This window comes from Neofelis nebulosa, chromosome 17 (genome assembly GCF_028018385.1).
Source record: "Neofelis nebulosa isolate mNeoNeb1 chromosome 17, mNeoNeb1.pri, whole genome shotgun sequence".
NCBI classification, from domain to species: Eukaryota; Metazoa; Chordata; class Mammalia; order Carnivora; family Felidae; genus Neofelis; species Neofelis nebulosa.
Window position 1 is genome coordinate 704,771 of NC_080798.1, and position 17,663 is coordinate 722,433.

General features: G+C 44.3%; 2 protein-coding genes across 4 annotated transcripts in view; both read left to right on the forward strand.

Annotated features, from left to right (window-relative positions):
- LOC131498964 (zinc finger protein 256-like) overlaps positions 1-17,663 on the forward strand; it is a 259,197-nt gene that overhangs the window by 51,335 nt on the left and 190,199 nt on the right. The gene's annotated exons all lie outside the window — the stretch shown is intronic.
- LOC131498966 (zinc finger protein 345-like) overlaps positions 13,042-17,663 on the forward strand; it is a 32,985-nt gene continuing 28,363 nt past the window's right edge. The window contains exons 1-2 of one of the 3 annotated variants that reach the window (XM_058706560.1): positions 13,042-13,568; positions 15,983-16,109. In XM_058706560.1, coding sequence (XP_058562543.1) covers positions 13,536-13,568; positions 15,983-16,109 — 160 coding nt within the window. In that variant the 5' untranslated portion in view covers positions 13,042-13,535. Of the gene's footprint in view, positions 13,569-15,073; positions 15,877-15,982; positions 16,110-17,663 lie in introns of those variants that run through there. The other 2 variants (XM_058706562.1, XM_058706561.1) reach the window with 2 other exon arrangements.

Below are 17,663 nucleotides of genomic sequence, written 5' to 3' on the forward strand. Positions count from 1 at the left end.
AGCATAATACTCTATTTCCATCCACATCTTTACTAATGACAAGATTTCATTTTTTATGGCTGAATAATATTCCATTCTATATATACACCACATCTTCTTTATCCATTCATCAGTTGATGGACCTATGGGCTCTTTCCATAATTTGGCTATTGTTGATAATGCTGCTGTAAACATTGGGATGCATGTATCCCTTTGAAACAGCATCTTTGTATGCTTTAAGTAAATACTTAGAAGTGCGGGGCGCCTGGGTGGCGCAGTCGGTTAAGCGTCCGACTTCAGCCAGGTCACGATCTCGCGGTCTGTGAGTTCGAGCCCCGTGTCAGACTCTGGGCTGATGGCTCGGAGCCTGGAGCCTGTTTCCGATTCTGTGTCTCCCTCTCTCTCTGCCCCTCCCCTGTTCATGCTCTGTCTCTCTCTGTCCCAAAAATAAATAAAAAACGTTGAAAAAAAAATTAAAAAAAAAAAAAAAAGAAGTGCAACTGCTGGATCCTAGGGTAGTTCTATTTTTAACTTTAAAAAATGTTTAATTATTTGGAGAGAGAGAGAGACAGTGTGTGTGTGTGTACTAGTGGGGGAGAGGCAGAGAGTGAGGGAGAGTGAGAATCCAAACAGATCCACACTCACCACTGAGCCCAGCATGGAGATCAAACCCACAACTGTGAGATCACAACCTAAGCCTGTATCAGAAGTCAAATGGTCAACCAACTGGGCCAACACAGGTGCCCCTATTTTAAACTTTTTGAGGGACCTCCATACTGTTTTCCAGAATGCTGCAGCAGTTAGCATTCCCATCAACAGTATAAGAGAGTTCCCCTTTTTATGCATCCTCACCAACAACAGTTGTTACTTGTGTTGTTTATTTTAGCCATTCTGACTGGTATGAGGTGATTTCACTGTTGTTTTGATTTTTATTTCTCTGATTATGAATGATATTGAGCATTTTTTTATGTGTCCATGAGCCATCTGTATGTCTTCTTTGGAAACATGTCTATTAATGTCTTCTGCCCATTTCATAAGTAGAGTTTTTTTTTGAGTGTTGAGTTTTATAAGTTCTGTATATCTTTTGGATACTAACCCTTTATCAGGATTGCCATTTGCAAATATCTTTTCCCATTCTGCAGGTTGCCTTTTCGTTTTGTTGATTGTTTCCTTCGCTGTGCAGAAAAAAGTTTTCTATCTTGATGAAGTCCCAATAGGATACTTTACCTTTTGTTTCCCTTGCCTCAGGAGACATATCTAGGAAGAAGTTTTTAAGGCTGATGTCAAAGTGGTTACTACCTGTGTTCTCCTTGAGGATTTTGATGGTTTCCTGTCTCACATTTAGGTCTTCCATCCATGTTGAATTTATTTTTTTGTGTGAGAAAGTGGTCCAGTTTGATTCTTTTGCATGTTGCTATCACTATTTGTTGAAGAGACGGTGTTCTTTCTATTGGATATTCTTTCCTGCTTTGTGGAAGATTAGTTGACCATATAGTTGTGGGTTCATTTCTGGGTTTTCTATTCTGTTCCATTGATCTATGTGTCTGTTTTTGTGTCACCATACTGTGTTGATCACTAGAGCTTTGTAATATAACTTGAATTCTGGAATTGTGATGCCTCTAGCTTTGCATTTGTTTTTAAGATTACTTTGGTTCTTTGTGTAATTTTGTGGTTCCATATAAATTTTAGGATTGTTTGTTCTAGCTCTGTGAAAAATGTAGGGATTGCATTAAATGTGTAGATTGCTTTGGGTAGGATAGACATTTTAATAATATTCATTCTAGTCCATGAGCATGGAATATTTTTCCATTTTTCTGTGTCATCTTCCATGTCTTTCACCCATGTTTTATAGTTTTCAGAGTACAGATCTTTTACCTCCTTAGTTAGGTTTATTCCTAGGTATCTTATGGTTTTTGTTGCAATTGTAAATGGGATGGATACCTTGATTTCTCTTACTGCAGCTTCATTATTGATGTACAGAAATGCAACACATTTCTGTACATTGATTTTGTATCCTGCAACTTTACTGATTTTGTGTATCAGTTCTAGCAATTTTTTGGTGGAGTCTTTAAAGTATCATGTCATCTGCAAATAGTGAAAATTTGAATTCTTCCTTGCCAATTGGGATGTCTTTTATTTTGATTCATTGTCTGATTCCTGAGGCTAAGACTTCCAGTACTATGTTGAATGACAGTGGTAAGAGTGGACATCCCTGTCCTTTCCTGACCTTAGAAGAAGAACTCTTAGTTTTCCCCCATTGATGATGATATTAGCTGTGGATTTTTCATATATGGGCTTTATTATTTTGAGATATTTTCCTTCTATGTCTACTTTGTTGAAGGTTTTTATCATGAATGGATGTTTTCCTTTGTCACTTTTTCTGCATTTATTGAAAGGATCCTATGGTTCTTATTCTTTTATTAATTAATGTGGTGCATTACATTGATTGATTTACAAATATTGAACTACCTGTGCAGCCAGGAAGAAATCCCACTTGATCATGGTGAATAATTCTTTTAATATACTATTGGATTTGATTTGCTATTATTTTGTTGAGAATTTTTTAATCCATATGCATCAGGGATATTGGCCTGTAGTTCTCTTTTTAAGTGGAGTCTTTGTCTGGTTTTAGAATCAGGGTGATTCTGGCCTCATAGAATGAGTTTGGAAAGTTTCCTTCCATTTCTACTTTTTTTTTGGAATACTTTGAGAAGAATAGGTATTAACTATTCTTTAAATGTTTGGTAGAATTCCCCTGGGAAGTCATGTGGCCCTAGAGTTTTGTTGTTGGGAGATTTCTGATTACTGATTCAATTTCTTTGCTGGTTGTCAGTTTGTTTAAGTTTTCTATTTTTTCCTGTTTCAGTTTTGGTATTTTATATGTTTCTAGGAATTGATCCATTTCTTCCAGATTGTCCAATTTTTGCCATATGGTTTCTCAAAACATTCCATTGTACTTGTTTGCATTTCTGTGGTATTGGTTGTTATTTTTCCTTTCTCGTTTGTGATTTTATTTATTTTTATTCTTTCTCTTTTCTTTTTGGTAAGTCTGGCTAGGAGTTTATCAATTTTATTAATTTTTTCAAAGAACCAGTTCTTTGTTTCATTGATCTATTCTTTTAGTTTCTGTACCATTTATTTCTGCTCTAAGCTTCTTCTGCTGGCTTTAGGCTTGATTTATTGTTCTTTTTCTAGCTCCTTTAGGTGTAACATTAGTTTGTTCGTTGGAGGTTTTTATGGCTTTTGAGGTAGGCCTGTTTTGCTATATACATCCCTCTTAGGACCACTTTTGCTGCATCCGAGAGGTTTTAGACAGTCATGTTTTCATTTTCATTTGTTTCCATGTATTTTTAAAAATTTCATTGATTTCCTGGTTGACCCATTCATTTTTAGTAGCATGTTGCTTAACCTCCATTTATTTGTGGTCTTTCCAATTTTTTCTTGTGGATGACTTCAAGCTTCATAGTGTTGTGGTGGGAAATATGCATGGTATGATCTCAATCTTTTTGTACTTGTTGAGGCCTGATTTGTGATCTAGTATGTGATCTATGCTGGACAGTGTCCAATGTGTACTTGAAAATAATGTGTATTCTGCTGCTTTAGGATGGAATCTTGTGAATATATTTGTTAAGTCCATCTGATCCAGTGTGTCATTGAAAGCCATTGTTTCCCTGTTAATTTTCTGCTTAGATGATCTGTAAGGGGGGGGGTGTCAAAGTTCCCTATTATTAATGTATTATTATCAATTAGTTCTGTTATGTTTGTTATTAATTGTTTTATATCTTTGTGTTCTTCCAAGTTGGAGGCAAATATATTTACAATTGTTAGATCTTCTTGTTGGATAGTTCCCTTTATTATGATATAGAGCCTTTCTTCATCCTTGTTACAGGCTTTGGTTTAAAATCTAGTTTTTCTAGAGCATTGGGTGACTCAGTCAGTTGAGTGTCCGATTCTTGATTTTGGCTCAGGTTATGATACCAAGGTTGTGGGATCGAGCCCCATGTTGAGCATGGAGCCTGCTTAAGATTCTCTCTCTCTCTCTCTCTCTCTCTCTCTCTCTCTCTCTCTCTCTCTCTCTCTCTCTCTGTCTCCCTCCCTCCCTCTGTCCCTTTCTGCTTAAGATTTTATCCCCCCACCTCAAATTAAAAAAATAAAATATTTAGTTTGTCTAATTGTTTAATTATTGCTACTTTAGCTTTCTTTCGATGTCCATTAACAAGATAAATGGTGCTCCATCCCCCCGTTTTCAATCTGCAGTTGTCTTTAGATCTAAAATGAGTCTCTTGTAGGCAGCATAGAGATGGATCTTATTTCCTCTTTTTGTTTGTTTGTTTGTTTTGTTTTATTGGGGGGGGTCTTGCTTTTTAGCCATTCTGATACCCTATGTTTTTTTATTGGAGCATTTAGTACATTTATAATCAGGGTGATTATTGATAGGTATCCATTTAGTGCCATTTTATTACCTGTTTTGTTATTGTTTCTGGAGATTTTCTCTGTTCCTTTCCTGTCTTTGTTCCTTCTGGTCTTTCCTTCCCACTTAGAGAGTCCCCTTTAATATTTCTCACAAGGCTCATGAACTCCTTTCATTTTTGTTTGTCTGGGAAACTTTATCTCTCCTTCCATTCTGAATGACAGCCTTGCTGGAAGAAGTATTCTTGGCTGCAGATTTTTATCATTTAGCACATTGAATACATCATGTCACACCATTCTGACCTGCCAAGTTTCTATGGAGATATCTGCAGTTATTCTAATGGATCTTCCCTTGTAAGTTAGGGACTTCTTTTGTCTTGCTGCTTTTAGGATTTTTGCTTTAGCAGTATATTTTACAAATTTAATTATAATATGTATGGTGTTGGCCTTGCTTTTATTGATTTTGGTGGGAGTTCTTTTTCCCTCCTGGATTCGTAAGTCCATTTACTTTCCCCAAGAAAGTGAAGTTTTTAGTCATAATTGTCTGAAATCAACTTTCTATCCCTTTTTCCTTCCCTAATTCTTCTGGGACTCCTATGATATGAATGTTATTACGTTTGATGGAGTCACTGAGTTCCCTAAGTCTTCTCTTGTGCTCCATCATTCTTCTTTCTCTCTTGTGTTCAACTTCGTTATTTGTCCTAACTCTATCTTCTATATCGCTTGTTTGTTCCTCTGCTTCTTCCATCCTTGTGGTCATTGTATCCCATCTGTTTCAAATTTCAGTTATTACATTTTTCATTTCTGCCTGATTGTTTTTTTAACTCTTATTTCTGCAGTAGGGACCTCCCTTAAGTCTTCCATTTTTTTCTTAAGCCCAGTGAGTGTCATCAGGCATATGAATTATGTCTGTTTCAATTAGATCTCTATCTGTGACCTTATCTTGTTCTTTCTTTTGGGAAGAATTGCTCCATGTTGGCATTTTGTTTACATCTCTGTCTTCTTCTGTGTGTTAGAAAAGCCTATTATGTGTCTTGATCCTGAGAGTAATGACTTTATGAAAAGAGGTCATATAGTGTACAGGGTCTGGCACTTCAGGGAGTGTCTCTGGTGTGTGCTGCATGCATTCTGCTGCTGTGTTTTGGCTGCTCTATCCTCCAGGCCAGTTGTCTGCAGAGGCTCTACATGCCTGCAGTGGTCAGTGTTTGGACCTTGGCCAAAGTGTGGTGAGTTTCAAGTAGGTGTGCTCTGGTCTGCTTGTTAAGTGGGACCTGATGCTACTTCCACTAGATTTGAGGCCTTGTAAAGCTCTCTGGTCAGGAGACATGGTGTGGATGGAGCTTTGTGCTGGTCTTCCACTGAAGAGGCCCACTGCACTGAGACTTAAGCGCATTTGCCCCAAAAGGGCACTACTGGCAGAGGGCTGGTGGATGGGACATTGTGTATGCAAGTTAGGCAGCCAGTGTCCACTGCTGTGCTGTTTACTGAAACATTTTATGCTGATGGGAAGGGAAGAGAAATGGTGCTGTCAGCTCCTTTGTTCCCAGAGAGGGTGTCCTTGCTTGCTGCTCTCAGGGAAGCACTCCCAGAAGAGTGAATTATCCCTTGTGCATCACAGGCATTTTTCAAATCATTGTGTATGCTCTGTCTGTCTCCAGGTTGTTTGTCTGCCAGGAGCAGTATAGTGCAATTTGGGCTCTATCCCAGCCAAGCCTGCTGACTTTTAAAACTCAGAAATTTAAGTTTAAATTAAATCAAATAAAATTAAAATTTAAGTGCTGTGGGAGGGGTCTGAGCTGGTCTTCTGGGGGAGGGTCTCATTGTGCTGGGACTGATACAGGTTTGACTTAGAAAGGCAGTTGCACCAGAACAGGGGCTCAAGACTTGGAGCAAGCAGGCTTGCAGCCAGTGTCAGAATAAGCCACCCTTGGCACAAGGTTCAGCATCTGTGCTACGAGCAGGGGAGGAAAATGGCACCTGCTGGCGTTTTTGTTCTCAGAAAGCCGTTTCTGCCACTTCTCACAAAGGGACTCCAAGAAGAGTGAATATTGTCTCCCTTGTGAGCCTTAGACATTCTTCAGATTATGCCTTCTACCCCCAGGTGGCTTGCCTGCCTTCTTTCCAGGAATAGGGCAGTACTCTCAGGCCTCTATCTGAGTCAACTATAAAACTGCCAAATGTTAAAAACGCCAAACTTTAAAACTACATTCTTTGAGCCCTGCTGGTTGCAAAAGCTCAGGAAATCAATCTACTTGTTTTCCCAGCCAATGGCTTTGGGGAAATTTCCTCCTTTTGTGATCTCCTGTGCTCTCTCTCTTTCTCAGTGACCTGGGCTCTCTTCCCTCAGCAGCACCCAACATATGTTTCTCCCCAAACCACATCTCTACACTTCTTACATTTCTCAGTGTGGCCTCTTTTCTCTCTCTAGTTGTGAGATTTATTCTGTCAGACCTCATGTTGATTTTATGCATACTCAGAGTGATATGATAGTTATCCTGTTGTGTCTGAGGGAGGAGATGACCTAGGATCCTTCTACTATGCCACCATGTTAGCACTGCCCCCCATCCCCACCCCAGAGTGAAGGTTTTAATGGACACCTCCTGAGCATCTCTGCAATGAATCAAGCAGCCCATAGGCTTAGAGGGCTAGAGTCCCAGGGGCTCCTTACTGCCAAGGAATCCACACACTAAAGTCATCTAGCCACCTGCTTCTTTTGCTTGGAACTGTAAATCACGAAGGCCATTATAGGGGCACCTGGGTGGCTCAGTCAGTTTAGCGCCCGACTTCAGCTCAGGTCATGATCTTGCAGTTTGTGAGTTTGAGCCCCGTGGTGGGCTCTGTGCTGACAGCTCAGAGCCTGAAGCCTGTTTCAGATTCTGTGTCTCCCTCTCTCTGACCGTCCCCCGTTCATGCTCTGTCTCTCTCTGTCTCAAAAATAAATAAACGTTAAAAATAAATAAATAAATAAGTAAAGGTTAAAAATTAATTAATTAATTAAATTAAAAAAGGTGGCCATTATACTCAGGAGGCTCCAATGCTCTAGCTGCCTACATAAGCAAACAGAAACCTATTTTCAAGCAAATTCTTGTGAATGCCTCAAGGGTAAGAAAACAATCCTAAGAACACCCAATCTCAAGCAGCCAACTAACTAGGCTTTCCTAAGTAAGGCAATTCCTTAAGCTATAGCCAATCTTATAACTTATTTGCTTCGTTTTCCCTTTTTGTCTACAAAAGCCTTTCCCCTAGTTTGTTTTGGTGCTGCCTGATTGGATTTGCTGTATGCTGAAATATACTGTGAAATTTTAATATACCTCAGTTTATCTTTTAACAGAACTAATTTTAAAAAGCCCATAAGGCTCATCCTTGCTCAGTTCTGCTTTTATTTATTAATTTTAAGGATTTTATTTAAAAAATTTTAAGTTTATTTATTTATTTTGAGGGTGGGGGAAGGGGCAGAGAGAGAGAATTCCAAGCAGGCTCCACACTGCCAGCGCAGAGCCTGATGCAGGGTTTGAACTCATGAACCATGAGATCATGACCTGAGTCAAAATCACACTTGATCTTAGCCAAAAGGCCGAGAAGCGATGACCTGAGTCAAAATCAAGAGTTAGATGCTCAGCCAACAGAGCCACCCAGGCACCTCTTAAAGATTTTATTTTTAGGGGCACCTGGGTGGCTCAGTTAAGTGGCTGACTTTGGCTCATGTCATGATCTCATGGTTCATGGGTTCGAGCCCTGTGTCAGACTCTGTACTGACAGCTCAGACCCTGAAGACTGCTTAGGATTCTGTGTCTCCCTCTCTCTCTGCCCCTCCCCCAGTCATGCTCTGTCTCTGTCTCTCAGAAATGAATAAATGTTTAAAAAAAAGATTTTATTTTTAAGTAATCTCTACAGCTAACATGGGACATGAACTTGCCACCTCAAGATCAAGTTGCATGCTCTACCAACTGAGACAGCCAGGCACCCCTCAGTGGTGCTCTAATTAAGGAGGGCTTCCTTATTGCCCAGTGTAATATTACATCCAATCTGCTGTTCTCACAAAATTACCTATCTTTGTTTCCATAGCAGTTGCCACCTTCTAACATACAATATAACTTACTATTTCTGCTTCCCTGTTTCCTGTGTCTTCCTTGAACATAATAAAAGTAACATGAAGATGGGACTGCTTGTCTTGTGCCTGCATTTCTCTCACGCATCTCCCAAAAGTTCCTGAAAACCCAGTATGTGCTCGGTGCACATTTCTTAGAACAGTGAATAAAATGACATTTCAATTTCCCTCTCATTTTAACTATTCTTGGTGCCCTAAATGTCCCCTTCATCTCTCTCCAAAGTAGTGTGAAAATTAGTAAAGGATGCCTCATTTAAAATGGACTCAGGAGGGGGACCTAGGTAGCTCAGTCGAATAAGCATCCAATTCTTGTTTTCAACTCATTTCAGGATTTTACAGATGGTGAGATTGAGCCCCATGTTGGGCTCTGCACTGACAGCATGGAGACTGCTTGGGATTCTCTCTCTTTCCCTCTATCTCTGCACCTTGCTGTGCTCTCTCTCTGTCTCTCAAGTAAATGAACATTAAAAACAAATAGAATGGAGTCAGGAGGCCCTGAAGGCTGACCTCTCACATAGGTTGGACATGAAAAATCAGCAGGAAAAAGGAAAGGGAGGATGACAGGGAGGATGCTGCCCAGGTAGGACTTTAATCTTTAGCTTTAAATAAAAGAAGGATGATCTCTCCTTGTCCCAGCAAGGACACACTAACCATGGCATGCAGCCAATGAAAAACTACTGTAAACTCAAATTCTTGTTCTTCAATGTCATTTATTGAAATATTCCTCCCCAATTTCCTTCTAAAACCTAGTAAAAGACAACTTTTACTGTGTTTCCTCAGATTTGCTAGTGATATGCAATAGTGTGCTTATATGCAGTTGAAATTCCTCTGCTTTTCCTGAATAAACTCAGTTTGCTAATAAAATAACTGGCTGTTTATTTTTAAGCTTGAAAGTAGTATTACTCAGTGTTTTCAAAAATGAAAAAGTCAGGGTGCCAGAGTGTCTCAGTCAGTTAAGCATCTGACTTCGGCCAGGTCATGATCTCATGGTTCTTGAGTTCGAGTCCCACATTGGGTGAGCTTGAGCCCCCCCACCCCTTAGGGTGAACACAAGCACCACTTTAGATGAGCCACACTTCTTTCTCTCTCCCTCTCTCTCTGCCCCTCATGGGATTCTTTCTCTCTCTGCCCCTTACTTGCTTATGCCCTCTCTCTCAAAAAAAAAAAAAAAAAAAAAAAAAATCACAATTTGGAGATAAAACCTTCACAATGACCAAGCACATTGGTGTAGCACAGTCACATACTCCATTTGATTCTATCTTCTCAGACTACTTAGAGTCGGCTTCTAAAAGTCCTGTGAGTTTGTAACTGTTTTTTAGTCTTTACTGATGTGTAGATAGAATGTTGGTTTACCCATAGGTACTTCGGCCACTGCCTTTACACCACTAGATAAATGTTGTGAACTGCTTTCTGAAATGGCTTTTCACATCTGATTTTGTAGCATACTTTCAATTCCTACTGCCAGTGCCTGAAGAACTAAGAATCACTTCCCAGCAAGGAGATGAGATCATCGGGTTCAAATGACCCTTTAACTCAGGGTTCAGATTCTCCCTTTGCACACTCGCTCCAACTGAAAATGGCAACATGTGTTTGGGACCCAAAACAGCATCAGTTAAGTTGCTCTCTGAGATTAATGTCAGACTCCTAAAAAAAATGGAGTATGATGAAGTTTGGGGGTGAGGGAGGGGTGGTCCAGAGCCAACGACCAAGAAAGAATTCTTTAAGACATCTTTGGTGCAAAAAAGTAATTTTATTAAAGTATGAGGACAGGACCTGTGGGCAGGAAGAGCTGCCCCAGACCCTGTGGAGAGACTGGATATATATTTAGGAGTTGGGGGAGGTAGAGTCGAGGGGAAGTTTCCAGTGAGATTTTCATATGCTAAACAAGAGTCACAGGATAATGGAGACCCAACTATTGTCAAGCTAAGGTTGTTTTTTCCCTCTAGCAAAGCATTAGCATTAAGAAAGTAGGGAGTTCCTGGAGAAACATTTTACTCTGCCTGCCTCAAGTATCTGCCAATGGGCTGCAGGTTATAAGGAAATTTTACCTGCCATTTCCTTCTTTCTGCCTTTGTTCCCTCATATCCCTATTGATGGGTGATGTTGGAGCTCGAGGAAACTGAGCCTATAGTTTTCTGGAGATTAGGCTATTGATTAAGATTGCCTTTTTCTTGTAATTTACTAAGATATTTGCAAACTGATGGAGACTCCTGTCCTGTATAACTGTGATCTCTACCAGCCATTTGTTTTCTGTCCTTTCCTTTGTCCTTGGGCAGCCAGGAGTGCCTGAGAAATGTCACACAAATCGCAAATGGGGTGGGGAGCATTTGTGGCCTGTCAGCTTGACTTATGCTCTTTCATCAAGTATATATGAAAATATGAAGTAAAAATATATGGATAAAAGTGTTTCTCGGGGCGCCTGGGTGGCGCAGTCGGTTAAGCGTCCGACTTCAGCCAGGTCACGATCTCGCGGTCCGTGAGTTCGAGCCCCGCGTCAGGCTCTGGGCTGATGGCTCGGAGCCTGGAGCCTGTTTCCGATTCTGTGTCTCCCTCTCTCTCTGCCCCTCCCCCGTTCATGCTCTGTCTCTCTCTGTCCCAAAAATAAATAAAAAATGTTGAAAAAAAAAAAAAAAAAAAAAAAGTGTTTCTCAACAGATGGGACACAATCACGATACAGGCAAGTGTAGAAGTGATGAAGTTTTGGGGTGATGGGGGGGTTCATGGGGTCAAGAGCCGACGGCCAAGAAAGAATTCTTGAAGATATCTTTCCTGCAAAACGGTGATTTTATTAAAGCACGGGACAGGACTTGTGGGCAGGAAGAGCTGCACTGGGGTTGTGACAGGTAACTCATTATATACCCTCAGGTTGGGAGGGGGTCAGGGATAGAGTATCTCTCTAAGTAATTTTGGAAGCAAGGTTTCCAGGACCTTGAGAGGCTAGCTGTTGCTAGGGAAACATCATTTATCACCGTTTAATAAAGTCTCAGTGATGAGACCCTTTAGATTCATATCAAGGAACCATAAGCTTGGAGTATGATTGCCAGCATGTATCTTGGGACAGTTGAGCAGTTGACTTACAGGATCCTCGAGGTTGGGATAATGTGAAGCCAAGGTTCTCTTTTGCTCCCTGTAAAGTGTCATCCTTGAGGCAGCCGAAATCCTAAAAAGGTGGTCCTGAAATCCTAGAAGGGTGGTCACTCTGCCAGTCTCAAGGACTTGTCAATGGGCTATAGGCAGTAAGGAAATTTAATTTTTCATTTGCCTTAGTTTCCCACATTACCATGGCAAGCACTTAACCTCTTTCCTTTGTTGTTCAGTAGCCAGGAGTATCTAAGGAATATCACACATATTCCACTTGGTTGGGGAGGGGGGTGCAGCCTGTATTTTGCCCCTCAGCCTGCCTCATACTCCCTCATCAGAACCAGTGGCTAACCTTGTCATTGTTCACCTAACTCAGGGTGGCCTACCATCCCTCTTCCTTCTTCCCTGTCACTGACCTGTACAGGGTGTGACAAAGAAAACCACAGGCCTCAGATGGAGTCACTTCTGCTAGGCCATGTCACCAAACCTGGGCATAATACCTAAACTCATTGTACTCTCAACCAACCCCAGAAATTTAGTTTCCACTGGTCAGTCAGGAATATTGGGGTCAATACCAAAAAGGTTATTAGCCATATGGATGGACCCTTTCCATCACCAAAGATGAGGTATTCCCCTGATAAGACCTTTTTGTCCCATAACAAAGTGACCCCACCTGACATAATCCTTTTTTTTCCTGTTTATGAAGTTCTTACCTTAAGCTTTCTGTAGCCCTTTGTTGCTTCCCTCTACTTGGTAGATGTGATGCCGCCCAATTCACAAATGAATGACTAATCCTAAAGACCTTTAAAATGCACTGGGCTGAATTTTTATGGTAACAGGGACTTTTCTATTGTTCTAAACAATTACAAACTGACTCTAACACTTCAGGCTGCAAGCATTTGAAGAGCAACAACATCTTTCCAGCTGTGCACAGACACATTTTGATGTCAGAACAAAGGCAGGAGGAAATGGCAGATAGAATTAAATTTCCTTATAACCCACAGCCCATTGACAACTACTTGAGGCTACAGAGTAAAATGTTTCTCCAGGAAATCCTACTGTCTTAATGCTAATGCTTTGCTAGAGGGAAAAACAACCTTAGCTTGACAATAGCTAGGCCTCCAATATCCTGTGACTCTTCCTTAGCATAAGAAAATCTCATTGGAAACTTCACAGTGACTTACCTCCCCCAATTCCCAAATATATAACTAGTCTCTCCATATGGGTCCTGTCCCCGTGCTTTAAGAAAATCACCTTTTTGCACCAAAGATGTCTTCAAGAATTCTTTATTGGCCGTCAGCTACAGACCACCCCACCATCACCCCAAATCTTCATTAATTTGACTTCTGAAGTACTGTACACAACGGAATGAGGTGTAATTTCCGTTACGAAGAGGTCGTGGGAGCATCTAAAATAAGTTCTCCTTTGGAAGCTGATTGAACTTCATGGGGTGTGAAATTAGGGCTCTTCTCGGTTTTTAAACAAGGTTCGAAGCAGTTCCCCGTGGGTAGGACCAGCACTTTCCAGTAACCTGCCAGATGAGGGGTGTCCAGGCTCCGGGTGCAGAAGCTACTTCTGCTCCAAAGCTCCAGGGTACAGAACCCACTCTCAGCTACTGCGCTGGGAGCTAAGGTACCGGGAAGACACTGGGCAAAGAGGACAGAGCGAGGAGCCAACAAGGGAACAGGAAAGGGATTTCTAGGCGTGCGCAGCCGCTGGGGGCGGGACTTCCTGCCTCACCCCTCGGACGACTTCTGGCCTTTCCTCAGGTCGGCTCAACCTCTAAGGTTCCGGAGCGGACTTTCGGGGACCAGGTGACAAACTAACAAAGCGCGAGGGGAGGCAACGTCCCCGCCGCATAGACTGGGGGTCACGACTCGCTGACGCCACTCGGGCTGCTCCCCGCCGGGGCCGGAACTGGGACCGCGGGCTCGAGTGTCAGTTCTCCCACAGTCCGATGGCGGCGGCCGCGCCTAGGAACCCGGCTGAGGTAACCGCGCGGCCCCCGGGCCCACCCGCCCCGCCCCAGACCCTCCAGGCCCGAGCGCGGGGCGCCTGCTCGCGTCCCTGCGGCCCAGGTCCCGGTGTCCGGGCCGGGGAGGCGCTCGCGGGCGGGGTCTCCGCGTCTGAGCGCCGGCGTGACGGGGTGCGGGAGCGGGCTGCAGGGGAGGGGCCGGCTGGTGCAGGGCTGCAGGGGGCCTGCGCCACCAGCGGGGCACGGCAGGTCTCGGTTCTTTCAGCGAACGCAAGGTGCAGCGGCGCCCGTGAGGCCTGTCACCTGGCTGCCTGACCAGTCCATCCGTGCTGGCGGTGTGCCAGGCGGTGTAACCCAGGTGTAAATAGATAGGCCCAATCTGGCTGCGGAGAGGACAGATTGCAGGGGTGGGGGGCAGAGGGGACAGGGAGCGCAGGAGGGGGTGCCTGCGCGAGTGTATGTCATCGTTGACGGGCCAGAAGGGTCACCGTGGATGTCAGCGAAGCGGTTGAATTTTGGCCCCGGGTTTGAGAAGGGCCAAGGCAAATTTGGGGTGTTGCAGGTGACAGGAGAAAGGGAGGGGTCCCGGAATGCCTGGGGGCTTTGGTCCTTTGAAGTACAATCTGCCAGTTATTTGACGGGCAAAACTAGTTTCTTTGAGAACGAAAGAGCACCGCAGTCTGGAACAAGCAAGCTGAGGCTCAACAGTAGGCCAGTCCGGAGGACACGAGAGAGGTAGGCTTTTTTAAAGGGGAAGGGGCTACGTTGGGAAGGCTGTTAACATCTACAAGTCCGTGAGAGTAAACTGGGAATTGAAAGTATAGTGGCTTCCCATTGGCTGAGCTGTGGGTGGGGTGGTCCCGAAAGCCTGTCTTTTCCCCTCTGGGCTAGTAGAGGAGGTAGTTTCCCAGTCCAAGTTCGAGTGTGTCGTCCTGTCGGGTCTGCACTGATCGTGGCGGTAGTGCGTGAGAGCTCCCCCAGCTGCGTCCTCCCGACTCCCTTTTAGTGAGGTTTCCCGTTATTAATTCTCAGCGGTCCTAGCAGCGGAAGGGGTGGACGCTCCCATCAGCTGGACGGTAGGTGGCAGTAGGTTGATTGTCCTTGGAGATCTCCCAAGTTGCTTGGACGTCGTTAAGTCTTAGATGTTCAGAGAGGCGTGAGTGACGTCATCCAGTGGGGGCGCGACAGGAAAACCCGGGAAACCGGGGCAGGTTTCAGGATGGAAACTTTGAAAAGTGAGGGCAGTTGTGTGGCCCCGGCGGAGGTTTGGATCACATTGAGGACGGGGTGCAGACTAGGGGGGCAGTGCTATCAGTAGGTCAGAGGGCCTTAGTGAGGTGTGCTGAAGAGTGGTTCCCTGGCTCAGCGCCTGGTTGGGGCTGCTGGGCAGCGCGGGCACAGGCGAAGGAGAGAGAAAGATGTGGCAGATGGATGGGTGGGTAAGGCTTCCATGGCATGATGGGACAAGAGATGGCTGAGGACACCTAGGAGTAATTGCGGCAAGGTGACAGGGATCAGTGGTGTAGGGCTTCACCAGAGCTTTGTGGTGCGCTTTTCTGGTGTCCGGGCCGTTTCACAGTCTTGCTGATGGATAAGGTGTGGGGCCAGTGTGGTCACTTGTGAGTCTCTGTGCCTGGCAGGGAGACCTTTAGGGCTGGGCTTTTCACAAAGGTTCAGTGCAGAGTGGAGGGTTGTGACTGTTGGAGGGACAGCATGGGCAGCACAGAAGTATTAGAGGGACTGGGAGTATCTGAAACGGCTACGTGGCTGTGGGTGTGTGTCCCTGAAGCCAGGATCCCCGGCAGGCGAGGGGGACTTCTCAGCCGCATTTGAGGCTTTCCCTCTGGTGGGATCCACGAGAGAGCTGGGGTTGTAGTGGACCCTGTTTGAATTTGTCACACATCCTTTGGGTGTCATGTGACAGGTACCAGTGTGAGTCAAGGGGGCATCCTTTGGTGTGGGGCAGGAAGCTGTGGGGGCGCAACTGTGGGGTCTGAAGGTGTGAGGGAGATGCAGACTACAGGGTCATGTTCACTTGGAGAGGGAGTGTGAGTGTGAGCTTAGGGTCTCAGGGCCCTGGGATTGGAGACTGACTGGTCGAGGTGGGTCCATAATTGTCTGTGTTTGAGGGCACATTCGGGGAGACTCCACGGGAATTTCCAGGCAGAAAGGATGGCGCTTGGGGGGCCAAACCCAGATTGGCCCCCGCAGATTGCATCTATGCACCCCCTGCCTGTTATTGCTGAGGACCGAACACAGTGATTGGTGGGTTGGTGAGGAGACGGTGGCATTAATGACACCAGGACCTGGTCTTTATTCTGAGGTAGGAGCTGGGGTGGCTGGGGAGAATGGGGTGTATGTGTCAGGGTTTAGACTGTGGGTTCTCCGAGAGAGAATGTTCATGGTGCCATCTGTCCGTTTCATGACAGGGTGGTGTGACCTTTGAGGACATTGCCATCTACTTCTCCTGGAAGGAATGGAGACTTCTTGATGAGGCTCAGAGACGGCTGTACTATGACGTGATGCTGGAGAACTTTACACTTATATCCTCCCTGGGTAAGGCCCTCACCCTCCCCAGTGACCTGGACTGGGCTCTGTATTCCCGCTTTAGCCCCCAACTGCCCATTCCCTAGGGGATGCTTTGTACCTCTTGGGTGTGGACTGTGGGCCCTGCTTGTTCCCCCAGCTTCCGTGGTGGTTGCATTTGTTGCTAAGGCTGGGATGTTGGTGTGCCCTTTTATCTCCCCTGCTGTTCCAGTGCTCTCTGTGCCGAACCCTCATAGGGTAAAAGAGTAGTCAGTCAGTGACGCTAATGGATTGTGCCTTACTTACCCTCTGACCCACCGGGTCACTGTGTTGAGATCCATGCCTTTTCTATGGCCCTTGTTTTGATACCTTCTTTTGGCTGACATTTCCTTGCCTGCCTCTGCCGGAAATTGCAAGGATTGATTGGGTCGTACTTATGAGCACTATGGGCTACTTCTCAAGACTGTCTTGTATGGTTCTTTTGGTGGTGTTTACATCTCTTCTTCTACCTGCCCCCATCCCTTCCGTTTCGTTGAGGTATGAACTGACCAGGAAGATTCCATTTTGAAAGTGTATTACGTGAGGATTTGATCTGCTTATACATTAGGAAACTAGTTCCAAATAGAAGGTAGTCAACACACCCTATTAGTTGACATAATTATATTTGTGGTTAGTGAGAAGCTTAATATCTACTCCCTTAGCAAATTCCAAGCGTACAGTACAGTATTCACAAGTGTAGTCAACATGCTGTTAGGTCCTTAGAACTTAATTAGCTTTAAAAAATTTTTTTTACTGTTTTTTATTTATTTTGAGAGACAGAGAACATGTGAGCAGGGGAGGGCCAGACTGAGGGAGGAAGACAAAATCTCAACTAGGCTTCATGCTTAGCATTGAGCCAAGGTGAGATCATGATCTGAGCCGAAATCAAGAGGGGGATGTTTACCAGACTGGACCACCGAGGTGCCCAGAACTTACTCATCTTATAAAGGGAAATGTGTTCCCCTGACCAGGATCTCTCCATTTCCCCCATTCCTTAGCTTTTAGCTTTCTACCTTCTGGGGGGTGTGATTTTTTTTTTTTAATTATTTATTTATTTATTTTGAGAGAGAGAGAACCAGCAGGGAATGGGCGAAGAAAGAGGGAGACAGGATCCCAAGTGGGCTCTGCTGACAGCAGGGAGCCTGATGCGGAGCTGTGCTCACGAACCCTGATATATAGATTGAGCCAAAGTCAGATGCTTAACCGACTGAGCCACCTAGGCGCCCCTGATTTTTCTTTTTTTTTTTTTAATTTTTTTTTTTTCAACGTTTTTTTATTTATTTTTGGGACAGAGAAAGACAGAGCATGAACGGGGGAGGGGCAGAGAGAGAGGGAGACACAGAATCGGAAACAGGCTCCAGGCTCCGAGCCATCAGCCCAGAGCCTGACGCGGGGCTCGAACTCACGGACCGCGAGATCGTGACCTGGCTGAAGTCGGACGCTTAACCGACTGCGCCACCCAGGCGCCCCTGATTTTTCTTTTTTTAAAGAATATTTATAAGTGATATCATACAGGATTTGTTTTTTGCTGTATGGCTTATTTGA